This window comes from Lepus europaeus, chromosome 21 (assembly GCF_033115175.1).
Source record: "Lepus europaeus isolate LE1 chromosome 21, mLepTim1.pri, whole genome shotgun sequence".
Lineage (NCBI taxonomy): Eukaryota > Metazoa > Chordata > Mammalia > Lagomorpha > Leporidae > Lepus > Lepus europaeus.
This window is the reverse complement of record NC_084847.1, coordinates 15,857,414-15,883,386: the sequence shown is the minus strand read 5'-3', so window position 1 is coordinate 15,883,386 and position 25,973 is coordinate 15,857,414. Positions and strand designations below refer to the sequence as shown.

At 54.0% G+C, this 25,973-nt stretch overlaps 2 protein-coding genes across 4 annotated transcripts in view; one reads left to right on the top strand and one right to left on the bottom strand.

Moving 5' to 3' along the window:
- The first annotated feature begins 472 nt into the window (after window positions 1-472).
- On the top strand, window positions 473-16,789 carry NTAN1 (N-terminal asparagine amidase). 2 transcript variants are annotated; one of them, XM_062180306.1, is made up of 10 exons: window positions 473-590; window positions 6,496-6,598; window positions 6,675-6,740; window positions 7,046-7,154; window positions 10,326-10,399; window positions 12,080-12,133; window positions 12,770-12,823; window positions 13,867-13,964; window positions 16,021-16,134; window positions 16,496-16,789. In XM_062180306.1, the coding sequence occupies exons 1-10, from the start codon at window positions 510-512 to the stop codon at window positions 16,673-16,675; spliced, it is 933 nt and encodes a 310-aa protein (XP_062036290.1). In that variant the 5' UTR covers window positions 473-509; the 3' UTR covers window positions 16,676-16,789. The 2 variants fall into 2 exon arrangements, with proteins under 2 accessions (XP_062036290.1, XP_062036291.1); XM_062180307.1 differs by lacking the exons at window positions 6,496-6,598; window positions 6,675-6,740 and having other exon boundaries at window positions 475-590.
- The window catches only part of PDXDC1 (pyridoxal dependent decarboxylase domain containing 1), a 60,101-nt gene continuing 50,227 nt past the window's right edge, over window positions 16,100-25,973 (bottom strand). The window contains exons 15-24 of one of the 2 annotated variants that reach the window (XM_062180304.1): window positions 25,787-25,875; window positions 24,787-24,892; window positions 23,460-23,631; window positions 22,141-22,259; window positions 21,750-21,871; window positions 20,612-20,704; window positions 20,432-20,528; window positions 19,484-19,588; window positions 18,961-19,184; window positions 16,100-16,187 (exon numbers count right to left, since the gene is read on the bottom strand). In XM_062180304.1, coding sequence (XP_062036288.1) covers window positions 16,161-16,187; window positions 18,961-19,184; window positions 19,484-19,588; window positions 20,432-20,528; window positions 20,612-20,704; window positions 21,750-21,871; window positions 22,141-22,259; window positions 23,460-23,631; window positions 24,787-24,892; window positions 25,787-25,875 — 1,154 coding nt within the window. In that variant the 3' untranslated portion in view covers window positions 16,100-16,160. Of the gene's footprint in view, window positions 16,188-17,496; window positions 19,185-19,483; window positions 19,589-20,431; window positions 20,529-20,611; window positions 20,705-21,749; window positions 21,872-22,140; window positions 22,260-23,459; window positions 23,632-24,786; window positions 24,893-25,786; window positions 25,876-25,973 lie in introns of those variants that run through there. The other variant, XM_062180305.1, reaches the window with a different exon arrangement.

Below are 25,973 nucleotides of genomic sequence, written 5' to 3'. Positions count from 1 at the left end.
GGGACCCGTCGTCCCAGGTGAAAACAGTTTACATTCATTGCTTATTGAAGACAACACTAGCCCTGGTCCCAAACTCAAACTGGAGCAAGGCCCGCACTTGAGAAGCAGGTCTCTGAAACAATGATTTAAAGTGAAGCAAGCAGATCCCAGACCCGCCCTCAAGCCACGCTGGCCCACCCGTGAGGGCAAAGGCTCTCCTGGTGTCGCAGCTCCTCGTGGGACGACTTTCTAACTTCCTCCCTCCCTCCCACGCTTTTGAGACTACATTTCCCAGCACCCCTTTCGGGCCGCGGGGCACGTCCGGTGGTGCCTCCTTACGTTCGGACTACATTTCCCGGGAGTCCGTGCGGCACCGTGCCGGATTCCCCCAGCTCTTCAGCGGCCGCGCCTCTGTCAGGACTCTACTTCCCGGCAGCGCCCGCGACGGGGCAGGGCGGGGCGGGCCGCGGCGGCTGAGGGGCGGGGGCGGCGGGCGGCCCGGGGCTGGGGAGGCCGCCTCCGCCTCCGCGATGCCGCTGCTGGTGGAGGGGCGGCGAGTGCGGCTGCCGCAGTCCGCCGGGGACCTGGTCCGAGCCCACCCGTCTCTGGAGGTGAGCGGAGCCCGGCGCGGGGGCTTCGGGGCGGGCGGGCGAGAGTCCTCCTCGCCGCCGCCACCACCCGCTCTCCCCGGGAACTGAGTTTAAACTTGGCGCATCCGGAGTCCGCCGCCGCCTTCGCTCTTCTCTGGGGCGAACCGCGGAGCTTTTACCTTCTCTAGACCTGAGGGCATCTGCTGACAGAGGAGGGGACGGTGGCCCAGAGAGGTTAGGTGACTTGCCCAAGGTCGCACAGCACCCGCCGCCTGAGAGCACCGCGGGACCCCCCAATTCCCAGGCAGGCGTCCCCTCCCCCAACCCGGACTGGGTCCGTTTCAAGAAATCTGGGCTCCCAGGCACGCGCGTGGGGTCCCCACCCCGTGGTGGACGTCGCGCGTGGTCCTGGGGTCCTCGGCGGGCCAGGAACTCATTCCAGGGTGAGCGGGGGGCGTCCCGGCGGGGCCCCCAGCCCTTCCTCCTCCTGCCCCGGGGCGCAGGACCGGCCCCCGGATATTTTTAGCCTAAGAAAGGGCGTTGCTCTCCCGCAGCTGGGCTGTGGTGAGGACCACGCCCTGATGCCAGGGTTTTGTTTTTCCTGCTTTTGTCCTCGGGACGATCCCTGGACCCTTCGTCCGTGCTGCTGCCGGGGCTGTTGGGATTGAATTTCTTAACGTAAAAAAAAAAAAGTGAAACCAGACGTCCCCGTCGCCACAGCTGCGGTGAGGGGGACCGAGCGGCCCCACCGGTGGCAGACACACATCCGTGGGCTGGGCGCCCGTGGGACCCGCCGGCGTGGCTCGGTCAGCTGTAAACTCTTGCGTGCTGTCAGGGTGGCCCCTGGCGCCCTGAGACGTGAAGCGGGGACCCTGGCCGCCTGCGTGCGGCCGCTGTGTCTCCGCGGCCGTCCGTGATGGTCTGCTCTCTCCGTGGTCCGCGGTCCAGCGCAGGTGCAGGGGTAGGGGTCTTCTCTCTGCTGGCCTCCGCCTGGGGTAGAAGGTGTGCTCCCTAAGTGTTCCAGGAGTGAGTGAGCCCAGTGCCCGCCCCCCCCCCCCAGGGTGGTCTGAAAGGTGACGACCCTCAGCCGCGGCGGTCCGTGATGGTCTGCTCTCTCCGTGGTCCGCGGTCCAGCGCAGGTGCAGGGGGTAGGGGTCTTCTCTCTGCTGGCCTCCGCCTGGGGTAGAAGGTGTGCTCCCTAAGTGTTCCAGGAGTGAGTGAGCCCAGTGCCCGCCCCCCGCCCCCCCCCCAGGGTGGTCTGAAAGGTGACGACCCTCAGCCGCTTGTGTATCCCAGGGCCCTCAGGAAGTTCCTGGGACGTGGAGTTTGAAAGGTAGGTTCGTTTTGGTGCGAAGCAGATCTGGAAATCCAGGCTGCTGAGGCTGTTCAGATGCGTCCGTAACTACCCGGCCATTTCAAAATCGTTTTTGCACTAAAATAAGCGTCGTTTAATACCATTTGTTCCATAAACCTAACTTTTTGTTTTTTGAGAGGCAGAAACAGAGGGAGAGCTCCCATCTGCTCTTTGACACCTCCCCCACCAATGCCCAGCAGTGGCCAGGGCCGGGCCAGGCCGGAACCAGGAATCTTCCACCTGGGTGGCAAGGGACCAAGGACCTGAGCCATCGCCGCTGCCTCCCATGGTGCACGGCGGCGGGACTCCAGCCCAGGCGCTCTGACGTGGGATGTGGTGTCTCAGTTGCTAGGCCAGATGCCTGCCCGTTCCTATCAGGAACTTTTTTTTTTTTAAGATTTATTTATTTGAAAGAGAGGGGGCGGGGGGTCTTCCATCCGCTGGTTCACTCCCCAGTTGGCCTCAACAGCTAGAGCTGGACTGATTTGAAGCCAGGAGCTTCTTCCGGGTCTCCCACGTGGGTGCAGGGACCATCTTCCACTGCTGTCCCAGGCCACAGCAGAGAGCTGGATCAGAAGTGGAGGAGTGGGAGCTTGACCCGGTGCCCATATGGGATGCCACAGCGCGGGTCCCTACCATGGATTTTTTTTGCAGTAGCTTCATATGTTAATACTTAGCTAGGCATTGTGCAGTGTCACTTTCCTTGTACTTTGTCACTAACTGAAGGCAGAAGCAGAGCTCACGGGGGGGGGGGGGGGGGGGGCAGCTGAGCCACCTGAAGAATGTGGGTTGGTCTGCTGTTCTACCTGCGTCGTCCCTGACTCAGGGACACCCAGATGTGGGGCAGGGACATGGTCACATACCAGGTGGCTCCTCTCCAAGGAAGGTTTTGGCCTACAGAGGCTGTGCAGTGGGGACCCATTGCTCCTACAGGAATGTTGGGGGGGGTGCTGAGGAGGAAGAGGAGGCCCCTGGTGGGCAGGAGGGGCAGGGCCGAGAGGGGGAGGAGGGGAGACTGGCAGGCGTGGGCATCCTTCCGCCCAGGGGATGGAGCACAGAGGCCATGCGCTCAGACCCTCAGGTGCCCCTGCTCTCTGTGCTCAGGTGTTGTGGCCGCTGAGATGCAGTGCCAAGGATTGAGGTGTGGGGTGGGGGAGAAGGCTGTGCTGATGGCCCACTTCCCAAAGCCCCTTCACCTGGGCTCTCCAGGCAAGGATGAGAGGGGACCCCTGGCGGCAGGGCCTCAGGGTGTCTGAGACCCACAGGCCCAGCCCTGCCTCTGAGCAGCCTGGGAGCCAGTGAGTGGTGTGTTCTACAGTTTGAAATGGTTGGGGGCCGGCGCTGTGGCGCACTAGGTTAATCCGCTGCCTGTGGTGCCAGCATCCCATATGGGCTCTGGGTTCTAATCCTGGTTGCCCCTCTTCCAGTCCAGCGCTCTGCTGTGGCCCGGGAGGGCGGCGGAGGATGGCCCAAGTGCTTGGGCACCTGCACCCGCATGGGAGACCAGGAGGAGGCATCTGGCTCCTGGCTTCGGATCGGCGTAGCGTCTTCCATAGTGGCCATTTGGGGGGTGAACCAATGCAAGGAGGACCTTTCTCTCTCTCTCACTGTCTGTAACTCTACCTCTCAAATAAATAAAAATCTAAAAAAAAAAAAAAAAAAAAAAAAAGGGATTGTGGAAGTTTAAAAAAAAAAGAAAAAGAAATGGTTGGGGGAGAACCGCGTGAAAGTCACATTCTTCGTGTCACCTATTAATAAAGTTTTATCGGCACACAGCCACGTGCACTTAGGAGTTGTCAGGACTGCTTTCCGGAGGGGCGGGCGGCACCTCCTGAGAGCCGCAAATACTCGCTTCTCAGAAAAAGCTGGGTTTTGAGACCAGTGCCTCTGCCTAGGAGCTGGGAAACAGGGCAGGGGACAGGGGCAGTGTTTAGTGTGAAAGAGCAGAGTGTTAGACGTGGAGACGCGTGGGGCTGCTTGTCTTCCTGAAGGATGTGAGTTTGTCAGGTCGGTGCCGTGTGGTCCCAGAGGGAGAAGTCGGCTGAGCCGTCTGTGTTTCTTAAGGGGGAAGCCGAGAGCAGCAAAGCCGGGTTAGCTTGGTGGCGTCATTGCTTTTATTCCCTGGGGACCCGGTAGGCGCTGAGTTGAAGCGGATTCTGTGGTCTGTGAAGGCGCTAATTCATTTCTCACCAGTCACTTTGCTTTTGGGTGCTGACCCACTTTTGCAAATTTTGCCTGTACTCCTTCCCCCTCCCGCCCAAGAACAAAGCAGAAGGTAAGTCTCAAAGGATAACCCGAGTTCAGGGGGATCGGAACTCCCCCTCTTTTTTTTTTTAATTCCCTGAATTTTTTTTTCTCTCCTGTTTTTAAATTCAGGTGAGGTGAGGACAGGTAGGAAAATGAGGAGCGGTCAGGGGTCCCAGGCCTGCTGTTTCAGGGTAGTCAGCCACGTCTGTCTGTTTCTCGTTAATTAACTGACAGAGCAAAGTTGTTTTGTCAATGGGATTTTACTCCAGTCCACTTAACCCTTAGTTTGTTTCTTAAATAGACTTGTTAATGGAAGTTATGTAAAGAGGAGAACAGGGGCCTTCGTTGGGGCATAGCGGGTAAAGCTGCTGGCAGCTACACCGGCATCCCATACAGGTGCCAGTTCGTGTCCCAGCTGCTCCACCTCTGATCCAGCTCCCTGCTAATGGCCCGGGAAAAGCAGCAGAAGACGGCCCAAGTGCTTGGGCCCCTACACCCAGGTAGTCCTGGCCGCTGACTTTGGCCTGGCCCAGCCCTGGCTGTTGGTGGCCATCTGGGATTTCTCTCCTGTCTCTCCCTCTAACTCCGCCCTTTCAAATAAATACATTTTTAAAAAATAAATAAATGAGGAAAACAGCATATAATGTACCAACTAATTGTTATGTTCATTACCTCTCTTGGATTTTATTGAGTAACTGAACACTAACCTAACTTTGTAGCAGTCAAGAGAATGGTAAGAAGCCTGCATACACAGCACTGTTCTAACAGCGTCTACACTGGAGAAGAGACACTCTGTACTGACAGGGAGGACTTTATTTGTTGCAAGTAAGAAGGAAATAAGGATATACTTTGCCATTGTACCAGTTTGTCATTTTTGAAAATGTTTAAATCATTTTTCATTAAAGAATTTAACCACCTGAAGGTTTTTTTTTTTTTTACAGGTTTACTAAGAATATACAAATACATAGGATAGACAATTTTTTTAAAAAAAGATTTCTATTTATTTAAAAGCTAGAATGACAGGAAGAAAAAGAGAGAGATCGATCCTCCATCCACTGGTTCACTCCCCAAATGCCCACAACAGCAGGAGCCTGGGACTCCATCCAGATCTCCTACATGGGTGTCAGGGACCCAAGTGCAAGATTTATTTATTTACTTGAAAGTCAGAGTTATTCAGAGAGAAGGAGAGGTAGAGGGAGAGAGAGAGGTCTTCCATCTGCTGGTTCACTCCCCATCTGGCCACAACGGCCAGAGCTGCACTGATCTGAAGCCAGGAGCTTCTTCCAGGTCTCCCACGTAGGTGCAAGGGCTCTAGGACTTGGGCCATCTACTGCTTTCCCAGGCCATAGCAGAGAGCCAGATCAGAAGTGGAGCAGCCAGGACCATAGAGGGTGCTGGCACTGCAGGCGGTGGCTTTACCTGCTACGCCACAGTGCCGGCCCCCAGGAAGCTGGATCTTAAGCAAAGGAGCTGAGTGTCAAGCCAGGCACTCTAGATGGGATGTGTGTGACAGAAGTGGGTGCTTAGCCTGCTGTGCCACACGCCTATCCCAATTAGACAAATTGGTGATACCTAATAATACCACCTTCTTTATATGTTTGCTTACCGTTTTGTCTTACTACCCTAAAGTTACGTTTTCCTACCCTATCTGAATAACATAGCATCCTGGAACATTTAGGGACTACAGAAAAGACAAAGGCTCGTGTGTCTGCTGTCTGTCACTGTTGTAATAGCAGACTTAGGGCTGTCTTTAGAGACTGTCCACGTCTGTGTCTTGCTTTCCAGTTAGCGTTTCGGAACTCTTTCTGTCTTGGCCTTGCGCGGCCATGCAGCGAGTGGCGCGCGTTGGGGCTGTGGAGGTTACTCACGCGGCTGTCATTGCTGCCAGCTTCGTGCCCGCCTCAGTAGCACAGCCACGGGGCCGTCAGGGCTCATTCCCAGGAGCGGCCGGGGGAGTTCTGCACCGCCTTCCCCTTCCGGGAATGGCAAGCAGGGCGGTGGCCTCCGAGCTGCCCACCCTTGACACCTGCAGGATGTCAGGGTCTCATGCTTCAGGGAAGACCCGTGATAAAGGATTTTTGCATCCTAATTCCCGAGCGCTGAGGTCATGTTTTATAGATAGCAGTCGGAACTGCATCGTCTTCCTCGCGTTAGGCCACGCGATTGTGAGCGTTGCCTTTGCGCTCAGCCTGCCTGGCAGCAGGTGCACACCTCACACCCACAGTGCGTCTCCCACTCAAAACTGCACTTGGGCTCTCTCCGCCTCTCTAGGTATTCACACCTCACTAATTCACGTCAATATTTTATTTTTCTTTAATTGAACAGGAAAGAGCCAGACTTCTCAGAGGTCAGTGTGTTCAACCAGTGGGACCCCAGGGCCTTCTGTATGTTCAGCAAAGAGAGCTGGCAGTGACCTCCCCAAAGGATGGTAGGTTAGGAAGCAGTGAATTGGGCACTACCCCCAGAGGCGACCGGATATTTTATTTTATTTCTTTTTTAAACAGGCTCCATCTCCATTCTGGGTTCTGATGATGCCACCACTTGTCACATTGTGGTCCTGAGGCACACAGGTAGGACGAGAGAGGTGAAGGCAACCGTTGCTTAAAGTGACCCAACCCTGGGACCATTGGATGTCCCCATTGTCGTTTCCTGGTGTCTTATCTTAAACCTGACCTCGCTTACCTTTTTTCTAGTCTGCATGGTACGTCCCTGTGGCCCTGGTCCCAGTGGGCCGAATGGGTTGGCTGGGCAGCCCATGCCTGCCTGCTTTCTTCCAACAGGACGGCTGGGGGCAAGGCAGCCCGGGCAGACCGAGCCACGTAGGCGTCCGGAGCTCCCGGGGGAATAACCCGATCCTCTCACCCTTGTTCTTCAGGTAACGGGGCCACCTGCCTGACACACTGTGATGGAACCGACACCAAAGCCGAGGTCCCCTTGATCATGAACTCCATAAAGTCCTTTCCCGACCACTCTGAATGTGGCAGGTGAGCTCCGTGCTACCGCTGTGGGGGTGGGAGCCGTGCGCCGGCATGGGGGCCGGGGGGAGCAGCTGTGAGGCCAGTTGGTCCCCAGCGCAGAGCGAGGGACAGCAGTGACATTGTGTGAACGGAGGCAGGAGGGAGCACGGTGCAGGCGGGAGTCGGTGCTGGACCTGACGCAGGAGGTTGGACTTGGAAGTGGTCACAGTGCGTGCAGGATGAGACGTCAGGCTCTGTCAGGCCCGGCGCTGGCTTCCCTTCCCTGGGGCATCCCCTCCACAGCGCTCGGTTGAAACGCTTCCTGGGAGTAGAGACTTGGTACAGTGGGGACACAGCCCGAGGACAGAGCGCGAACAGAGGCGGCGGAGCTGCCCCCAGGTGTCCTGTTCTGAAGCAGGGAGGCACAGGCAGGGGGTGGCTGGGCCTGGATTCTCTGAAGCGCCTCTGACCCGGCCGTGCCCCCAGCGGAGTGCCGCTGCCGTCCCCCGACCAGCTGGGCACCGCCGTCTGCATACCCAGTCACACGCTGGGCCCGTGCCCCAGGCCTGGCTGGCGGAGCAGCGCCCACTCTTCCTCCGAAGCTTAAGCCATTAAATGAAGTAGTACCGCCAGAGACACGTGCTAGACTCCCAGGCCTTAGAAAAGGACACGCCTGTCAGTTTCACCAGGACAACACATCATTTTCTTAGATCATTTATTTACAAGGCTGAAGCTGCGAGCCCACAACTCCATCCGGTCTCTCATGTGGTAGCAGAGACCTGAGTGCGTGCGCCATCACGTGCTGCCTTGCAGGGTGCGTGTTACTGGCAGGAAACTGGAGTGTAGCCAGGACTCAAACCCAGGCGCCTGGATACGGGACGTTAGGCATTCCACATGGCGGCTTCACCACCGCACCAGTGCCTGCCTCTGGATCTTTTTTTTTTTTTTTTTTTTTTTTTGGCAGGCAGAGTTAGAGAGAGAGAGAGACAGAGAAAGGTCTTCCTTCCTTTGCCGTTGGGTCACCCCCCAAATGGCCACTACACCGGTGCGCTGCGCCGATCCGAAGCCAGGAGCCAGGTGCTTCCTCCTGGTCTCCCATGGGGTGCAGGGCCCAAACACTTGGGCCATCCTCCACTGCACTCCCGGACCATAGCAGAGAGCTGGCCTGGAAGAGGGGCAACCGGGACAGAATCTGGCGCCCCAAGCAGGACTAGAACCCGGGGTGCCGGCGCTGCAGGAGTGAGCCACGGCGCCGGCCTGGATCCGTTTTTAAAATTCATTCTGCTTGTGGCTGGGCCTGCTGTGCAGGCTGGGCTTGCTTCCCGGGCACTCACTAGTCCCAGCAAATTGTAACCAGATCTGATCCCGGCCACATGCTTCTTTAGAACATGATTACCACGTATTCCCAGTCTGCTTGTGGATAGTCTCTGTGGCAGCAAAGCCACAGAAGTAACAGCCCCCTTCCCATTTAATGTTCTGTTTTTTGTTTTTTTTTTTAAGTTTTATTTATTTATTTGTAAGTTAGTTACGGAGGGGGAGAGAGAGCAATCTTCCATCTCCTAGTTCACTCCCCAAATGGTCACAACAGCCAGGGCTGGGCCAGGCAAGAACCAGGAACCAGGAGCCTCATCCAGGGGCCCAAGCACTTGGGCCATCCTCCTGCCTTCCCAGGCCTTTAGCAGGAAGCTGGATTGGAAGTAGAGCAACTGGGACATGAATCAGAGCCCATATGGGGTGCTGGCGTTGCAGGCGGTGGCTTTACCCACTGTGCCGCAGCACCGGCCCTGATGTCCTAAGAGGCCCCTGAGGCAGCACCGTGTACCAGGAAGATGGAAGACTCTGGATCGTTCCTCAGGAGTAGTTTGGACGGCAGGATGAAAACAGCAGCACTTTCCCAAGCTTACGTTCTCCACGTTGTCATGGGCTGTGAGTCACACACAGCTAGTTTGGGTTCTAGGACTAGTTTGTAGGACTTCTCAGAGCTGTTTTGTTTTGTTTTGTTAGAAAGTCAGAGATATCGGCCGGCGCCGCGCCGGCACACCGGGTTCTAGTCCCGGTTGCCCCTCTTCCAAGCCAGCTCTCTGCTGTGGCCAGGGAGTGCAGTGGAGGATGGCCCAAGTGCAGACCCGCAAGGGAGACCAGGAGAAGCACCTGGCTCCTGGCTTCGGATCAGTGCAACGCGCCGGCCACAGCGCGCTGGCCGTGGCGGCCATTGGAGGGTGAACCAACGGCAAAGGAAGACCTTTCTCTCTGTCTGTCTGTCTGTCTGTCTCTCTCTCTCTCACTGTCCACTCTGTCAAAAAATAAAAATTAAAAAAGAAAAAAAAAAAGAAAAAGAAGGTCAGAGACATCTTCCATCCACTAGTTCACTCCCCAGCTGCCCACAACGGCCAGGGCTGGGCCAGGCTGAAGCCAGGAAGTTGGACTCAGTCCAGGTGTCCTACGTAAGTGGCAGAGCCCCAGGTACTGAGCCATGGCCTGCAGCCTTCGCAGGATGTGCATGGGCCTTGGTCAGAAGTGGAGGCACGGGGAGCCAATCCAGGCACTCTGGTGTGGGCTGTGGTGCCTCGAGAGGAGTCCTAACCGCTGCTGGATGCCTGCTCCTTGTCAGCGCCTTACTCTGCCTCTCCTAGGGAGGGTTACATAGGTGAGGTTTCCCACACTTCCTCGAAGGACGTTCTTCCTGTCCCGTTTGGTGGAGCCGTCCTGGGAAAGTCTGACGTGGCGCTAAGTAGGAGCGCTACAAAGCAGACCGGGTCCTCGGTCGGTGGGAGGTGACCTCCCGCTGTCTCTCAGACACGGTGGGCGTTAGAGGGCACAGCACCACCAGGTGTCTGCTGAATAAGCCAGAGCTCGCTTCCCTCCCAGCCTTGTGCCCGGTTGCCGGACGCTAAAGATTGAGCGGTGTCTGTGAGCACCCCGGGGTGGGGTGGGGTGGGTGCAGCCGCCATGCTCTCAGAGGCAGCATCCCCTGGTGTTCAGATGTTGGTCCCCTAGGGCAGCCATCAGGGTCGCTGGGCAGGGTCCCCGGGAGCTGGCCGCCGGCCGCGGCCCCACAGTATTTCTGTACGTGTCACACATGAAAAAGGCCTGCAGGCGCTGCTGTGGAGCAAGGGTCCGCGGAAGCTAAGAACTGAAAACACGAGCCGCGGTCCACGTGTCGCCCGGCTCCTGACCACCGTCCCATTTCTCTGCCAGGCTGGAGGTGCACCTCGTGGGAGGCTTCAGTGACGACAGGCAGCTGTCACAAAAACTCACGCATCAACTCCTTAGTAAGTTCACTGTCTTTTCCTGAAATGTAACAAACGTTTGGATCTGTTTCTTGAGTTTAAAAAAAAAAAAAAATCCCAGCTAGCCCACCTGAGAGCAGCATCAAGAAGCGGGAGTGCTCTCGGCGTCTTAGATTGAGGAGCACGGAGCTCAACTACCGGGGCTCGTGGCCACGGTGACTTTTTTTTTTTTTTTTAAGATTTACTCATTTGAAAGGCAGAGGAGTTAGAGAGAGGCAGAGGCAGAGAGAGTGAGAGTGAGTCTTCTGTCCGCTGGTTCACTCCCCAAATGGCCACAATGGCTGGAGCTGTGCCGATCGAAGCCAGGAGCCTGGAGCCTCTTCCAGGTCTCCCACGTGGGAGCAGGGGCCCAAGCACTTGGGCTATCTTCCACTGCTTTCCCAGGCCATAGCAGAGAGCTGGATCGGAAGTGGAGCAGCCGGGACTCAAACCAGTGCCCATATGGGATGCCGGCACTGCAGGTGGTGGCTTTATCTACTATGTCACAGCACCGGCCCTGGTGACAGTATTTTCAAAATAGTAATTGATACATTCAAGTGTAGTAAGTGCTGTACAAACAGCCACCCTCCTAGAAGTCATGCCCATTTTAATCTGTTGAAAATGTTGATAACTCCCCCCTCCCCCATTTAAGTAATCAAATATTTAAGAAAACAAGGCATTGCTGTGTGTTCCTTAACCACTGGGCAGCAAGTGCTTAGAACGTGCACGGGGCGGTGAGGAAAGCAGCTTGGCCCCGGGGTTGTCAGAGGTTCATGTCCTTTGACCTGCACCTGTGCTAAGAAAATGATCTGCAGCGTGCTCAGAGGTTTGTGCCCACAGACGAGCAGGAGAGAATGACTTACAGGAGGCACTGAGCTGACATCCCGCAGTAGAGGAGTCATATCGTCACTAAGTAAGAGGTGTGAAGTATATGGGACAACAGCTGTACAGAAGCAGCTAGGACTAAGTGGGCAGGACACTGCCTCCAGGGTCTGAGCTTAACTGTGCAGATTATGGGCGAAAGCAGTACGTATTCACAGCTGGGATCGTGGGCCTGGAAGTCCTACACTCTCGTGCACCTTCCAAATGTTCTTACAAACTAGATTTTTCTTCCGACCCTAGAATCAGGGAGAAAAAGTTTAAGTAAAAATTTCTTTTGAATCTGGGCGTCCCCCAGACACGTCAGAACGCAGTGAGAAACGGCAAGGTGGTGAACTGGAGGCCAAGAATGGGCGCCCCAGTGGCCCCTGGGCCAGGCTGTGCCCAGAGGGTGGTGGAACGGAGAATACTCGGCTGGCTTCGTCCCTCCTCCCCTCTTGACTTTCTCAGCAGTGTTGGCTAATTAGAGAAAGTGTTTTTTGTTTTTTAAAGATTTATCTATTTGAAAGGCAGAGTTGGAGAGAGAGGTCTTCGGTCCCCGGGTTCACTCCCCAGTTGGCCACAACAGCCAGGACTGAGGCAGGCTGAAGCCAGGAGTCAGGAGCTTCTTCCGGGGCTCCTGCATGGGTGGCAGAGGCCCAAGCACTCGGGCCCTCTTCCGCTGCTTTCCCAGGCGCATTAGCAGGGACTCACACTGGTGCCCATGTGGGATGCTGGTGCTGCAGGTTGTGGCTTAACCTGCTACGCCAGTGTCAGCCCCTAGAGGAAGTTTGTTGACATGCACTTTAAAATTTTTCATTGTAGGTGAATTTGACAAACAGGAAGATGACATTCATTTAGTGACATTATGTGTCACAGGTAAGTTCTGCCCTTTTTAAACGTGTGTGCTTATTTGAAGAGCAGAGACGGGCACACAGTAAGAGCTGTCATCCACTGGTTCGCTCCCCAGACGGTCTGCAGTGGCCCCAGGAACTCAGCGCAGGTCTTCCACGCAGTTGGCAGGAACTCAGTCACTCGAGCTGTCGCCACTGCTTCCCAGGATGCGCGTTAGCAAGAAGCTGGAGCTGGGCGCTGGACCCAGCACCGTGATGTGACGCTGGCATCTTAACTGCTGGGGCAGGGCCTGCCCCAGGTCTGCTGTTTTTCCCTGAAACAACGCTGTGGGGTTCAGAGGGTTTCACCCTCACCCTTCCCGCGGGACCAGCCCCAGCACTGCCTGGCACCGCCTTGCTGGTTTCCTGCCCTCCTCCTGCGGCTGGCGTGGCCTCCCTGAGTCCTGTCCCCAGTGTGGATGCCAACCCCCTCGGGGCCCCAGGCTCCCTCCGGGCCTTCTGGAGCCTCTCTGGACTGCTGGGCAGGGGAGGCCCTGCTCAGTAGAACCCTGCCTGTCTGGGGACTTGAGCACAGCAAGGGGGCCTCCTCCTTGGCCTCCGTTAAACTGCTTTGAAAACCGCTTACTAATTCTTGAAATCATCTCAATTTTTTTCTCATTAGAATTAAATGACCGGGAAGAAAATGAAAACCACTTTCCAATCATTTATGGCATTGGTAAGTAGCGTGTTTCCTAGTGGGCTGGAGGCTCCAGGCTAAGGTCTGACTCAACAAACCACTGATGCCCACTGCTGTCAAGAGGTGACGGCCTTGGCTTCAGCTCCCAGCTCCTGTGTTTGCTGTGGACGCTCAGGCAAAGTAGCTTTAACTTCACTAGCCTGTAATGGCCACAGGTGTGAGTTAGTGCCCACATCCTAGGACTGAGCAGGGGACAGAGCCACTCATAGTCACACGTTGCTTAATGACAGGCATCTGATCTGAGAACTGTGGTCACAGGCGTACTTAATCAAACTAGCGTGCCTATGGCCTCACGAGGCCGTGTCATCTTCCATATGCCTTCCATCACTGACAGAAATGCTGTTACATGGCGTGTGACTCCCAACACAGGCCATGCCTACCTGTGCTGGGAGCTGGCTGAGTGTGGGAGGCCTCTGTCCCCAGGGCCACCAGGGTGCTCTACTCTAGCCAGTGCTGGGGGCAGAGGGGCGGGAGGAGGGAACCCATCTTTTTAAGACACAGGTGACCATGGTAAGGTTTTCTTGGAGAACAGAGATCCTACAAGACAAGTGTAAATGACCAGGCTCAAACCCAGGCCCTCCTCCCTTCTGTAGTAGCTCCCAGGACTCCTGAGAACACACCTGGAAGTAGGTGGGGCTCCTGCAGAACCTGTAGTATTTATTTAGCTGGGCGGTGGATACAGGGCTGTTAGTTTGCTCCAACTTGCCAGAGGTCCCTTGCCACAAAGACAGGCCACCTTCCTAGCCCTAAGCCCTTCAGAAATGCACTTGGGCGCAGAGCTGACCAGGGCTTTTGCCACACCTGCCTGGCCGTGAGCGTCCTTCATGGGCCAAGTTTCACCTGGCCCGGCACAGGCCTCTGCCATCTCCCGAGGTGCCATGCTGGATGGCCGCGTTGTCCCTTGCGAGGAAGGGGGCAGCTACAGGCCCTCAAGGGCTCGCTTTGTTTTCTGTGTTGTATGTGGTGGTAGGCAGTGAGCTGGCGCTGACTCCCCACTGTGGCCGTCCTGTCGTCCCTCACAGCTGTCAACATTAAAACTGCAGAGATTTACCGAGCCTCCTTCCGAGACCGAGGTCCCGAGGAGGAGCTGCGCGCTGCGCGGGCGTTGGCCGGGGGACCAGTGAGTCTGCAATCATCTTTGTGTTAAGGGGCTAAGGGGACCAGGGGACCAGGGCTTTACACACCTTAAAAAAGTGTTATGTCAGCTTCATTGCTTAAAAGTGTGTGTGAAAGGCAGACAGTGAGAGAGGAAGACCTTGCACCTGCTGGTTCATTTCCCAGATGCCCTCAATAGCCAGGCCTCAATAGCTGGGCCAGGCCAAAGCCAGGAGCCTGAACTCCATCCAGGTCTCAAGTACTTGAGCTGTTAATGTGTCGCAGTCCAGGAGGCACCTTGGCAGGAAGCTGGATCAGAAGCAGAAGTGGGACTCGGTCCTAGGCACTCTGCTATGGGATGTGGGCATCCAAGTGTTGGCTCAACCTTGGGTACCACAGGCCTGCCCATGTCAGTTCCTTAAAGCTGTAAGGTACCAAGGACTACCACACAGCCTTTCTCAGAAGAGCAATGAACTTTTTTTTTTTTTTAAGCTCAAGACCGCAGCTCTCTGTGTAAAATGTGCAGGAGGAGGTGAGGTACCTGTGAACTCACAGCATCAGATCCAGAGAGAATGGACTTCTTTTAAGAACTTTGCAGATAAAGTTCCCACAGAAAGAACAGGAAGGGAGGGACTTTCTCCCCTCTGCTCTTGGGGTCATGCATGCCTTTGGAAAAGTCAGTGAAGGGCAGTTTGCTGGAATGACTTAATTAACCCAAGAGAACATGCAAATTAATATAAAAGTCTGATTTCCTTAGGATGTTTTCTAATTAGATAACAATTTAATGTTAGAAAAATTTAAAATGTTCAAAGTATGAAAAAATAGCAACTGCATTCAGCACGCCCAAAAGGAAATCTGCTGACATTTTCACAGGGCGTGTTTGGAGTCTGAGTTATTGTGCCAGTCCTTGAACATTTTTAGGATTCTTTGTGCAATTTCTCAACTAGCATATTAGCCTTAATTTAGTTAGTGTTTGGAACTTCTGTTAGTCTTAGGAACTGAAATTGAATATTGCTGGTTAAGTTGAAAACTACCATTGGCAGTTTTTTTTTTTTTTTTTTTGACAGGCAGAGTGGACAGTGAGAGAGAGACAGAGAGAAAGGTCTTCCTTTTGCCATTGGTTCACCCTCCAATGGCCGCCGCGGTAGGTGCGCTGCGGCTGGTGCACCGCGCCAATCCGATGGCAGGAGCCAGGTGCTTCTCCTGGTCTCCCATGGGGTGCAGGGCCCAAGCACTTGGGCCATCCTCCACTGCACTCCCTGGCCACAGCAGAGAGCTGGCCTGGAAGAGGGGCAACCGGGACAGGATCGGTGCCCCGACCGGGACTAGAACCCGGTGTGCCGGCGCCGCAAGGCGGAGGATTAGCCTAGTGAGCCACGGCGCCGGCCATTGGCAGTTTTTTTACAAGCTGTTTTTTCCTGTCTTTTGAATGCATTAAAATTTTTTTTGAGAAACAGAGCATGAGAGACTGCAGACAAAGAGACTTACTCCCCAAATTCCCACAGGGTCCCTGGCTGGGGACCCAGGTCTCCCCTGTGGGGGTCAGGAACCCAGTTACTTGAGGCGTGGCTGCTGCATCCCAGGGTCTGCATTAGCAGGATGCTGGGAGTCGGGTTTAGAACCCTGGCACTCTGAAAAAGAGCGTGGGCATTCCAACCAGTACCTTACCCAGGCGCAGCTCCGAGCGTGTCTGTGCTTTTGAAGTTCAAGGTGATTGGCTGCCTGGGCTGTGTTAATGGGGAGGCAGTGTTTACACGGCCAGGAGGAGCCCAGACTTTAGTCTGACACACCTGGGTTGGAGGCCCCGCCCTGCTATTTACTGGACATGCCTCCTGGAGTGGGGAAAATACTCACTGGGCTCCACACCGCAATGTACGGTACCCACAGAGGTGCAGTATCAGACGCGTTGGAAGGATTCAGTGGGTGGCAGTTTTTGTAATGATGCGAGACAGAATTTTTAAGAAGCTGGTCTTCCAGACAAATGCCTGAAGCACTAGACTACACTGGAGCTTGCGTTCACGGTAGGAGTTGAGAAGTGGGTAACACGCCTTCAGGTCTCTCCTTCAACTGTTCTTTTCTAGATGATTAGCATTTATGATGCAAAGACAGAACAACTTCGAATAGGACCGTATTCCTGGATGCCATTTCCACATGTGGATTTCTGGTTGCAGCAAGATGATAAGCAAATACTAGAGGTGAGAATTTACAGGTTGGGTAAATCTTAATCTCTGGGCCCTGGTTTCCTCATCTGCAAGAAAAAAAAGGGTTTAGAGCAGGTAACAGCCGCTTTCCTTCGGGGCTGCTACTGGTTGTGGCTGCCGCTGGCACGCCCTGCGTCACTTCCTGCAGGGATGAAGCAGTGAGCAGTCGACTGCTTTCTCCCAGTAACCCGGCACACTTCGTTTCCCTTTACTGTGTATTCGCCTCTACAGGTAGTGGTCCAAGAACTCCCCTCACTAACGTTTAAGACGATGCTCTGTGTTTGACAGCTTGGTCAAAGCAGTGGGAACGGAACTGGCTACTCCTCTCTCATGGTGATGGTCTTGTTTCTTTCAGAACCTTTCCACTTCACCTTTGGCCGAGCCCCCCCACTTTGTTGAACACATTAGATCTACCTTGATGTTTTTAAAAAAATACCCATCTCCAACTAACACACTGTTTCCTGGAAATAAAGCTCTACTCTACAGAAAAAATGAAGATGGCTTATGGGAAAAGATCACTTCTCCAGGAAGCTGAAAATAGGAATTACCAAAGACCAGTGTGGGGGCTGGAAGAGCATGGACTTGGGGTCTACAGCCGTTGAGTCGTAGGTCTCTTTCCTTACTTTGAAAATAAAATCTTATTTTGGCAAAGGCATTTGCTTAGCTTTACTTTTTGATTAATAAGGGGCAGAGGAGCACCTAACGTGTGAAGGTAGCTGTGTTGGACACCTGGGTATTTCTAAGTCTGCTAAACGAGTGAATAGAATGAAACTGCAATTGACTTGAAAAAGTTTGTTTTTTACAACTTTTTTTTTTTTTTTTTGACAGGCAGAGTTAGTGAGAGAGAGAGAGAGAGAGAAAGGTCTTCCTTTTTCCGTTGGTTCAACCCCCAAGTAGCGCGTTGCGCCGATCCGAAGCCAGGTGCTTCCTCCTTGTCTCCCATGCGGGTGCAGGGGCCCAAGCACTTGGGCCATCCTCCACTGCTCTCCCGGGCCACAGCAGAGAGCTGGACTGGAAGAGGAGCAACCGGGACAGAATCCGGCACCCCGACCCGGACTAGAACCTGGGGTGCCGGTGCCGCAGGCGGAGGATTAGCCAAGTGAGCCGCGGCACCAGCCGAAAAATAGTATTTAAAACAGTAAAATTCAGTGAGAATTTATACCTCACAGAGTCTTTTTTGGCCACAAAATATTTTAGAAGCTTCAATTCTAGATAAAAGAAAGGTTCAGAAAGAAAAAGTTTGAGCTTGCTATCTTTAATCTGAGAATTAAAAAGCTACTGATAAAACAAGCAAGGTCATTAAAATGCCCAAGTTGTGGTTCTTAATAAGTCACATTTTTATAAACCCTTTATTTTTCTAAAGTTGCCTGCAGAAGGAAGTTACCATGCCTAATAATAGACTTATGAACTGAATTCATTGGTAACAATTTCAAGAATCTTTATTGAACATTCAAATAGTATCTCAAGGGTGAAATTCTGTTTCACCAAAACCAATTAACAATTCCAAATATATATAAAAACCTTTAAAAATTAATCTTGTTAAAGGTGATAATTTACCCCACCCCCATTTTATCTGTTATACTTCATTGCACCAAATATACAGGGAAGACTTGAATCATTTGTACCCACCCCCCCACAAAGGAAAATTGCATCTTGGCAAGTGCCAAATGTCAAAAATCACATCAAATCAGAGAGTAATTAGAGGCTTAATGTGACGTAAGAGCTAAGGCGTCCCATACAGTATCCACAAACCCAGTGTCAATCCCTCACCCGTGGGAGACCTCCCATAGCTTGACTAGAAAGGCACAAGGCCATTACGTGGGATAAATGAAGTGATGTAGAAACACAGTCCTTTTAGCAAGTAGCCTGGCTTGGTCCACCTAAGGAAGATGTCGTCTCTGGTTCCTGTCTTTTAAGTTGGGTCCAGAGGGGTGACTGCTAGTGGGGCGGAGGCGCACTTACTGTGGAATCCTGACTCCAGGGGGGCTACACGGCCTACTTAATGTTTGCGAAGGGTGGCATCTTCAGGTTTTTGGATATTAAACATAGGAGCACAGCCTCTACTTGTGTGCCAATTTAAAAGCTTTACTGGCATTTAAAAATAAACATACATGGGTCTGGAAGAGACTTTATATTTACTCTTAATAGACGAGTCCTTACATGTGTTTACAAAGAGTATCGAAAGGGGGAGGCGGCTTCGGCAGCCAGCCCCAGACAGGAGGCTGCCGCAGCTCACATGGACACAGTCCGTACTCAGAGCTCCAGGCAGAGCAGCAGCGGACGGCAGGAGAGGGCTCGGACTTATTTACACCACTGAGACCACTCTCCTTAAGCCAGACCACCCACGTGGGGGTTGCAACTGGATCCTACGGCAGAGCGACTACCACTGCACGTCTGGGTGTCGCCTCTGCCGGCGGACAGCAGAGATCATGGAGAACTCTAACAAAAGCTGTTTCACCAAAAAGTTACTATGTGCAACCTAATAACTTATTACAGTTATGTTTAAAAAGGTAAGAGCAAGTGTTTCAAGTGGCAGGAGCTTGAAATTCTAAGTGTTCTTTGTGAATAAAAGTGTTCATGTAACTTAGGGGGAGAATGGGTGTCACTACCCGACTGTCTGTCGGTGGCTGTTCTGACTGTCCTCCCAGAAAGCCTGGCTCCCAGGCACACAGTTGTGCAAAAATCCAGTTCAACACAATGACAGTCACTTCTCTTGTACTTCTCGGTTCACATTTTCAATAGAACTTCATCTTCCCTGAAACAATGGTACAGTCTTGAACCCAACACTGCATTTTATCTTAAGCTTTCTGGTTCTTCTACCTGTGTGCAGTCACCTTCTGGGCACTGGGCCCCGGCTGGGAGGGCCTCTGTCTTCTGAGGCCTGCGAGTCCCCGGGGGTTGCTCAGGGCCGTGGGCCTCCAGGGTGCTCTGCTCCGGCCCACTGGACAGCTGCTCCACCTTTTCCAAGTCCTCTACGTGACTGATGGAGCTGGTCTCACTCAGAGCATCTGAGCCTCTCAGGGACCTTTTGAAAGGCTTCTGGCCTGGGGAGAGACGGATGAGCTATGTGAAGAGCCCAGGGTGGGTGGCTTGCAATTGCCTTGTTGTGTGATAACTGCTGGACAAGCAAACGCACGGTGAGGCTTGCAGGTCAGAGAACTGCTGCTCTCTTGCCCCTGCCCGCGAGCTGGGACCTCGGGAGCTGATCTTAACCAGGAGAAGCTCAGAAGAGCACGCAGCACAGCTAAAACACCCATCTCTCCAGGCCGTAAGCTCCTCTATGGAGCTCTGCCCAGGGATTTCGAGGCTGAAGCCCACACAGTGGAGGTGTAGTGTAACGTACCTGGCAGTCTCTGCTTGGTGCGCATGCTTGACGGGGTGGGAGGCGGGGTCACTCCTGTACCTTGTACTTTGTAGACATACGTGTGTTCTGTGGACTCCAGAGAGCCTGCCGGGGAGAGAAAGGGGTGGGAGTGTGCTCCTGGCACAGGCTGCTGTCGCGGAGACACCACCTGCCTTGACTCAACCTGTTCCCTAAAATAAGCTGCTCCTGCCATTGAGCTGGCCAGGGTGGTGCGCCCTGCACTCGGGTGAGTGCCACCAACGGCAGGAGGCGCCCTGCAGCTCTGCTGTGCACCCCACTCGCCTTAGCCAGCAGCAGGGGGCACGTACGCAAGTACCCTGGGGAGCCAGGCCCAACTGGGAAGTGTCGTTTAGCAATGAGGAACAGACGCCTGTGCTGACGGTGGTGGCCTGGTGAATTAAACTGTGTGTTGTCTTTTACTTCATGACACCGTAGTCAGCACGGCCTGGGGAAGGAACAAAGGAAGGGACCTCGAGTTTCGGGAATTCATTCCTTAACAGAACAGGAAAAGAACCATGCAGTTTGTCTTCCCCAAATCCCAGGAAATCTAGTGCTTGCTGGCTGCCTGGCTTAAAGCACAAGGTCTCAGTGCTACCTGCTGATCTCCGCCTGTCCCCTCTTAGGAGCAGCCCTGTGCTGAGGCAGAAGGGAGAGCAGTGACCCTGAGCCAAGTGTCCCAGACACGCACGCTGGACTGAAGGCAGAGCAGTCTGCTGCTGGGGGCACACGGATCTGTTCTGAACTCCCTGGTTCCAGGTGGGAGCAGGCAGCCCAGAGCCGACAAGCTCGGCTCTTCAGGTTCTGCGCACAGCACCCGGTGGTAAAGAAGGGGACTGTAAAGGGCTTCTGGCCGGAGGGGGGCTGGCCAAGGGCATTGGTGACAGCTGTCCAGGGAAACGAGACCTGGGCAGAGGCGCTTGGTCCTACCTGCGGTTAAGTTAAAGGTGCGTCCCTTTTGTGAAGCTTGCACAGGAGAAAACCAGTTCAGCACAGAGCCCACCACGGGGATCTGCCGCAACACCCCCTGCAACACAAAGCCCTCGCTCAGGCCACGCTGCTGCTGGGCCCGCGGCCTGCTGCCAGCGGGGGTCCCGGCGCCAGCCTCACCTCTTCCAGAAGCCGCTCCTCGTTTGCCTTCTGCAGCTGGATCTGAGCTTCCTGAATTCCTTTCCGGACGACTTCCGTCATGTTCTCCAGGAGCTGTGTTGAGGCCAAGAAAGGCGTTAGCGGTCTGAGCTTCCTGCCTGGGCCCAGAACCATCAGCACAGCAAGGCCGCCTGTCAGAGGACGGAGTTCTACATCTAACTGCCAGTGTAAAAGTGAAACAGGACGCCCACCGGGAGAGGACAGAACGCCACAGCAGACCAGGCACACATGCGTGGTGAGCGGCCGCACAGGGACTGAGAGCCTGGATGTGTGGCGATGGAAAAGCGGCACCTGCTCAACGTTTCTGGAGACACAGCGGAGGAAGTAGGAATGCAAAGTCTGTGCAGAAATGGAATTACAAGTTTATTTTGGTACAAAAAAATTCTAAAACCATGCATAGTTTTTTCATGGTATGCATTTCCAAGAACTTTTTGAAGAACCTATGCATGGATTTCAGATTTTTTTGCATCAATAAGAGCACCTTTTAATTCTCGTTTCCACGAGCTTTTTAAAGTATCTTCGTGCAGTCAGCTTTAGAAGAAACCCAAAGAAGAGCAAGCCGACTCCTCAGCCTCATTTCAGACCTCCTTCTCTCTTCCCACCTCACCCAGGGGACAGGTGTGGACCAGACTCACTGGGGTCCCCTTTCCTTTGCAGTGGTTTCTAAGGAAGCAAATGTCTGGTCTGCAGAAGGTCCTTGAAGCCAAGTGGCCGACAAGCAGGTCTGAGCGGCAGGCAAGTCCTGGGAGTGGCCAACACCTGTCTCCCTCAGTCAGGACCCGCTCCCCTCAGGAAGCCTGGCCCTGCCAGGCAGAGGTGACATGTCTACCTGAGCGCCCGGCCACCCCAGCAATGCCATGCACCGACCCCGTGGCATGGTTGTAGGTGTCCGTCCACCACTGGCTTAGGGGTTCGCTGTGGGTGGGGACTGTGTCTAGCCTGTGTGGCACAGTGCCTAACTGACTAGGGACATTCACAAGCTTGTTGGCGAAGAATGAACGAACAGATATTCAACAGCGGCTTCTTCCTCTGTGGCCCCAAGCGAGCTGCACAGGCAGAAGCCCAGAGAGGCAAGGAAGCACCCGTCAGTCTCACAGACCCTTGAGTTTTCCTCTGTTTCCCGGGCTGTAACTGCAATGGTCTCCACGAGTTCGGAAACCTCGATGTCCTCGCTCGCCATGCCGATGTAAATGCAGCTCTTCATGCTTTTGTACTCAGGGCCTGCAGGAGAGACAAGCTGGGTCCTCACGTCCTGGACTGGGAGGCACAGGCCCGCTCTGCACAATCACATGGTCACGCGACACGGAGTCCACGGGATGAGGAAAAGGAGGGGGAGAGCCCCTCAAAGCACAGAGCCAGGAGGGAGAGCTCGCTCCCTAGAAAGGACTGCGCCAAAACAGGACTACAGCAGAGATAAAAGACATTTCCTCGCAGCCAATGAGAAGACGTCCTTTGCAAATTCACACCTGACTCTCAGAAGCAGCGCTTACCCATTTTAAATGTCAGGTCAGATTCCAGTTCATTTAACTTTTTCAGGAGTCCAGCATGGATCTTTTCCCCCTCTGGATCAGATTTCAAACTGCTCTTATCATCGTTAGCGTGTTCATACCTAGAAACAGAATCAAGCAATGACATTTTAGTCCAGCAGATCAGATGTCTCTCCAAACACAGGTTTACACGTAAGTAGACTGCAACCTGGCAGAGATGAATAGGAATGCAGGGTGAGGCAAAGGGCACAGGCCCAGGAACCCAGAGCTGTCACAAGGGGGCCTCAAAACAACAAGGGCCATGGGTTTGGCCTCGCTTGGGTCTGCAGGCAGGAGAGCTCAGCTGAAGTGCACCCTGGGAGGCACTTGTGGGCTCAGGTACTCAGCTCCCTGCCACCCACATGGGGGTCCAGGCTCCTGCCTCTGGCCTGGCCCAGCCCTGGCTGCTGGGGATACCTGGGGAGAGAACTGGAAGATCTCTTTCAAAAGGCAACTTGCCCCATCTTTACAGCAGAGGGGACTCAGCCACAGGAGGGCGGCACACAGGCGCTGAGGAGCCCTGTGGGGCTTCTGCTCCCTGGGAATCGGGCTCTTTTTCTTACAGATTTGTAATCCTCTATCTACCCCATATGATAATGTGACAGTTCTACTTAAAGGGAATGCATATTGTGAACAAACTATCTTTTGCACTAAAATAAACTTAAAAAAGATTTGTTTATTCGAAAGGCAAAATTACACAGAGAACTTCCATCTGCTGGTTCACTCCCCAAATGGCCATAATGGCGGGGGTTGGGCCAGGCTGAAGCCAGGAACCTGGGATTCCATCCAGGTCTCCCATGTGGATGGCCTGGGTCCAAGCACTTGGGCCATCACCCATTGCCTTCCAAGGCCGATCAATGGGGAGACAGATCAAAAGTGAAGGAGCTGGGACTTGAACTGATGCTTATATGGGATGCCGGTGTCCCCACGAGCAGCTTCACTCGCTGTGCCACAATGCTGGCCGCTACAATTTATAATTCCAGTTTCCCGTGAACTCTATGAAGTCCCCTTGCACACCCATCTTTATCCTCTCCTGGGAACTTGTGAGTTGGCACATGCAGTCACTCTGACACTCTGACCTCACTGAGTGCAGTGGCAGTGGGGGCCCGACTGCCTGCACTGTGCTTTTGCCACTGTGTTTTTGGTGTCCAGAAAACCGGGCTCAGTGTTTGTCTGCCCAGTGTATTACTACTGCACGCATTCTAAGCTGGTGCACAAAGTAACCCATCCACATTCCTGATACAGCACAGCCTTGAACTCTGCTCGAGACGCCACAACTTTACCTGACAACCCCGATACCAGGCCAGTTAGGGTCGTCGACGTATAGGAGGCCTGCTGTCGCCTCCACTTCCTGCTTGAACTCTTCCCGAAGCTGCAGTGTGCAGGTCAGGACTGGCAGCTTGCTCTGTATGCAGGTCACGAGCTGGTCCACGTCCTCTCCCCGAGTCCCTAGAACTGAAAACGTTCACCACGTCAGAGAACTGCTTTAAGGGGTGGCTAACAATGAGAGGGCAAGGCTCCCTCGCCCACCCCGGCAAGGTCAAAAGTTCAGGCATCACACAGTATTCCTGTGTCTATATTAACATGTATATGTGTGTGTGTGTGTGTGTGTATCTCATAGTATTCCTGTGTCTACACATGTGTGTATGTGTATCTATGTCTCACAGTATTTTTCTACAGACAAGTCTCTAGGCTGGGCTGATGCTACCGATAATCCCCATGATGGCTTTTTCTTTCCAGAACAAATGACCACATTTTCCTACTTTGAAGTCTTTCAGAAAATATCTTTCCAAAAATGTTGAAAACGTCATGAAAAACCACCAAACATTTTCTGAAAAATTTTAAGCTGTCATGCAAAAAAAAGCACAACCAAATCTTTACTACTTCTTTTTTCAGTGTTTAAAAAAAATGGAAACATAAAAATCGTGCATGGGGTACTGTGTCATGTTCCGATACATGCATAATAATCAAATTGGGGACAGCAGCTATGTCTCCATAAACACGTATCATTTCTTTGTGAGGAAAACATCGAAAATCCTTTCTTCTAGCTTTTCTGAAATGCAGAGATTACTGTTCTCTGTGGCCATGCTGCCGTGCAATGGAGTGCCAGAACTCGTTTCTCCTGTCGTAATCTTCACATCCCTGCCAGGAGGCGCGGGGCCGGGAATCTGTCGTGAAAGACCACGTTCCTTTGGCTACACTGCTGTCTGCAATGTCTACACTCAGAATCCTGAGGGAAGCTACGAGTGCAGCTGTCCGGGCCCACAGCAGACCCGGGAAAGCAGAGTCTGTGGTGGCCCAGCCACGGGAGCTTTCACAGCTCCACAGGGGCTCTACTGCGCAGCCAGGAGTGAGACCCATCGGAAGAAAAGACCCAGGGGCACAAGACAGCAAACCACGGGAACTCCAAGGACTTCAGGGAGACCCATTCTATGCACGAGAAGGACACTGCAATGCTCGGCTTCCCAAAGTTAGCACCAAAGTAAAGAAGCGGCCCTTCCAAGACGAGACGCTCCAGGAGACGGGACTATCACCAGGGGAAGCTATCAACCCATGTGCCTGGACGTAACAGATGGAGCAAAAGGGAGGGACTCGACCGAGACCAGTTACCTGCCGCCGTCATCAAGGGGCTGAAGCGCACACACACGCCCTCGGCTTCCAGATCCATGACAGTGAGGCCGCTGGCAGGCACCAGCTGCTTCAGCTGCTCCCCCAGCTGCAGGGCAAAGCAGAGGTGAGCGCCCTCCAGGGCGGGGCAGCACCCCCCCCTTCCCTCCTGCACTCCGCCCACACCAGAGGCTCTCAGAGAGAGGTCTCCTCTGATCTTTTTCTGAATATCTGAATATTTTTTCTTGCTAGCAAGTACAAGTTCACTGTAAACAAACAGAGGAAATACAGGTAAGCTGAAGACTGAAACCCGTATCACGCCGATCAGGGGCCCCACTGCTGACATCTGGCGGAGAGCTCCCCCAGCTGCTTTGCTCCTGGGGGACTGGGGGTGGGGTGTTTTGTCATGAAGCGTGGCTTCTGCACACAGCTCAGGGACCTGCACTTGTCCAGTGCATCCGAGACAGCCACTTCCCTCCGTAACCACACAGCTGCACGGCCTGTGACGGCTGTTGTGAACTCCACGGTGTGGGTGAGCTCCAGGGCTCATTCACCAAGCCTGTCTGGCTGTTCACATCCAACAACTGCTAGGACACCGCTGTGAACACCTGACACCATTTATAATACTCTTTAGGGTAAAATCTCCGAGGTACCATTTCAGGGTCAAAAGAGCTACCAAAGCATAAAGGCTCCCGGAACCGACTGTCGCAGGTGCCCTGAGGACTTGGCCTTGAGCACCTGACAGCGCTCAGAGGGGCTCTGCAGACCTCGCTCTCCACGCAGGTCGTCTCTCGGCCTCGCACAGCGACAAGGAACGCTCCCACAAGGAAGCTGAGGCAACGATGCCAGGAGGCCTTGCCAGAGGGGAGTCAGTACGTGAGGCGCGGCAGGACCCAGCGCGAGTCTAGTGCCTTCCTCCCCTGTGGGTGGGGTTTCCTTTTCAGGACCACATGCTGTCTCAGCCCCAAGATGTTCAAGAAAACACAACCGAGCCCATCCTTACCCAGCGATTCAGCGCGTCACAGGAATGCCTCTCCCGGCCGGCAGCCGCAGGTGCCATGCGGGGCACTGGGACAGCTTTAAACACTGGATCTGAGGTCAAGACACAGACAGGAGATTCGCTCCCAGAAACCAGGCTAACAGCAACACACGGCTGTCCGAGCCTGGCGTCACCCCCAGGGAAGGTCTCA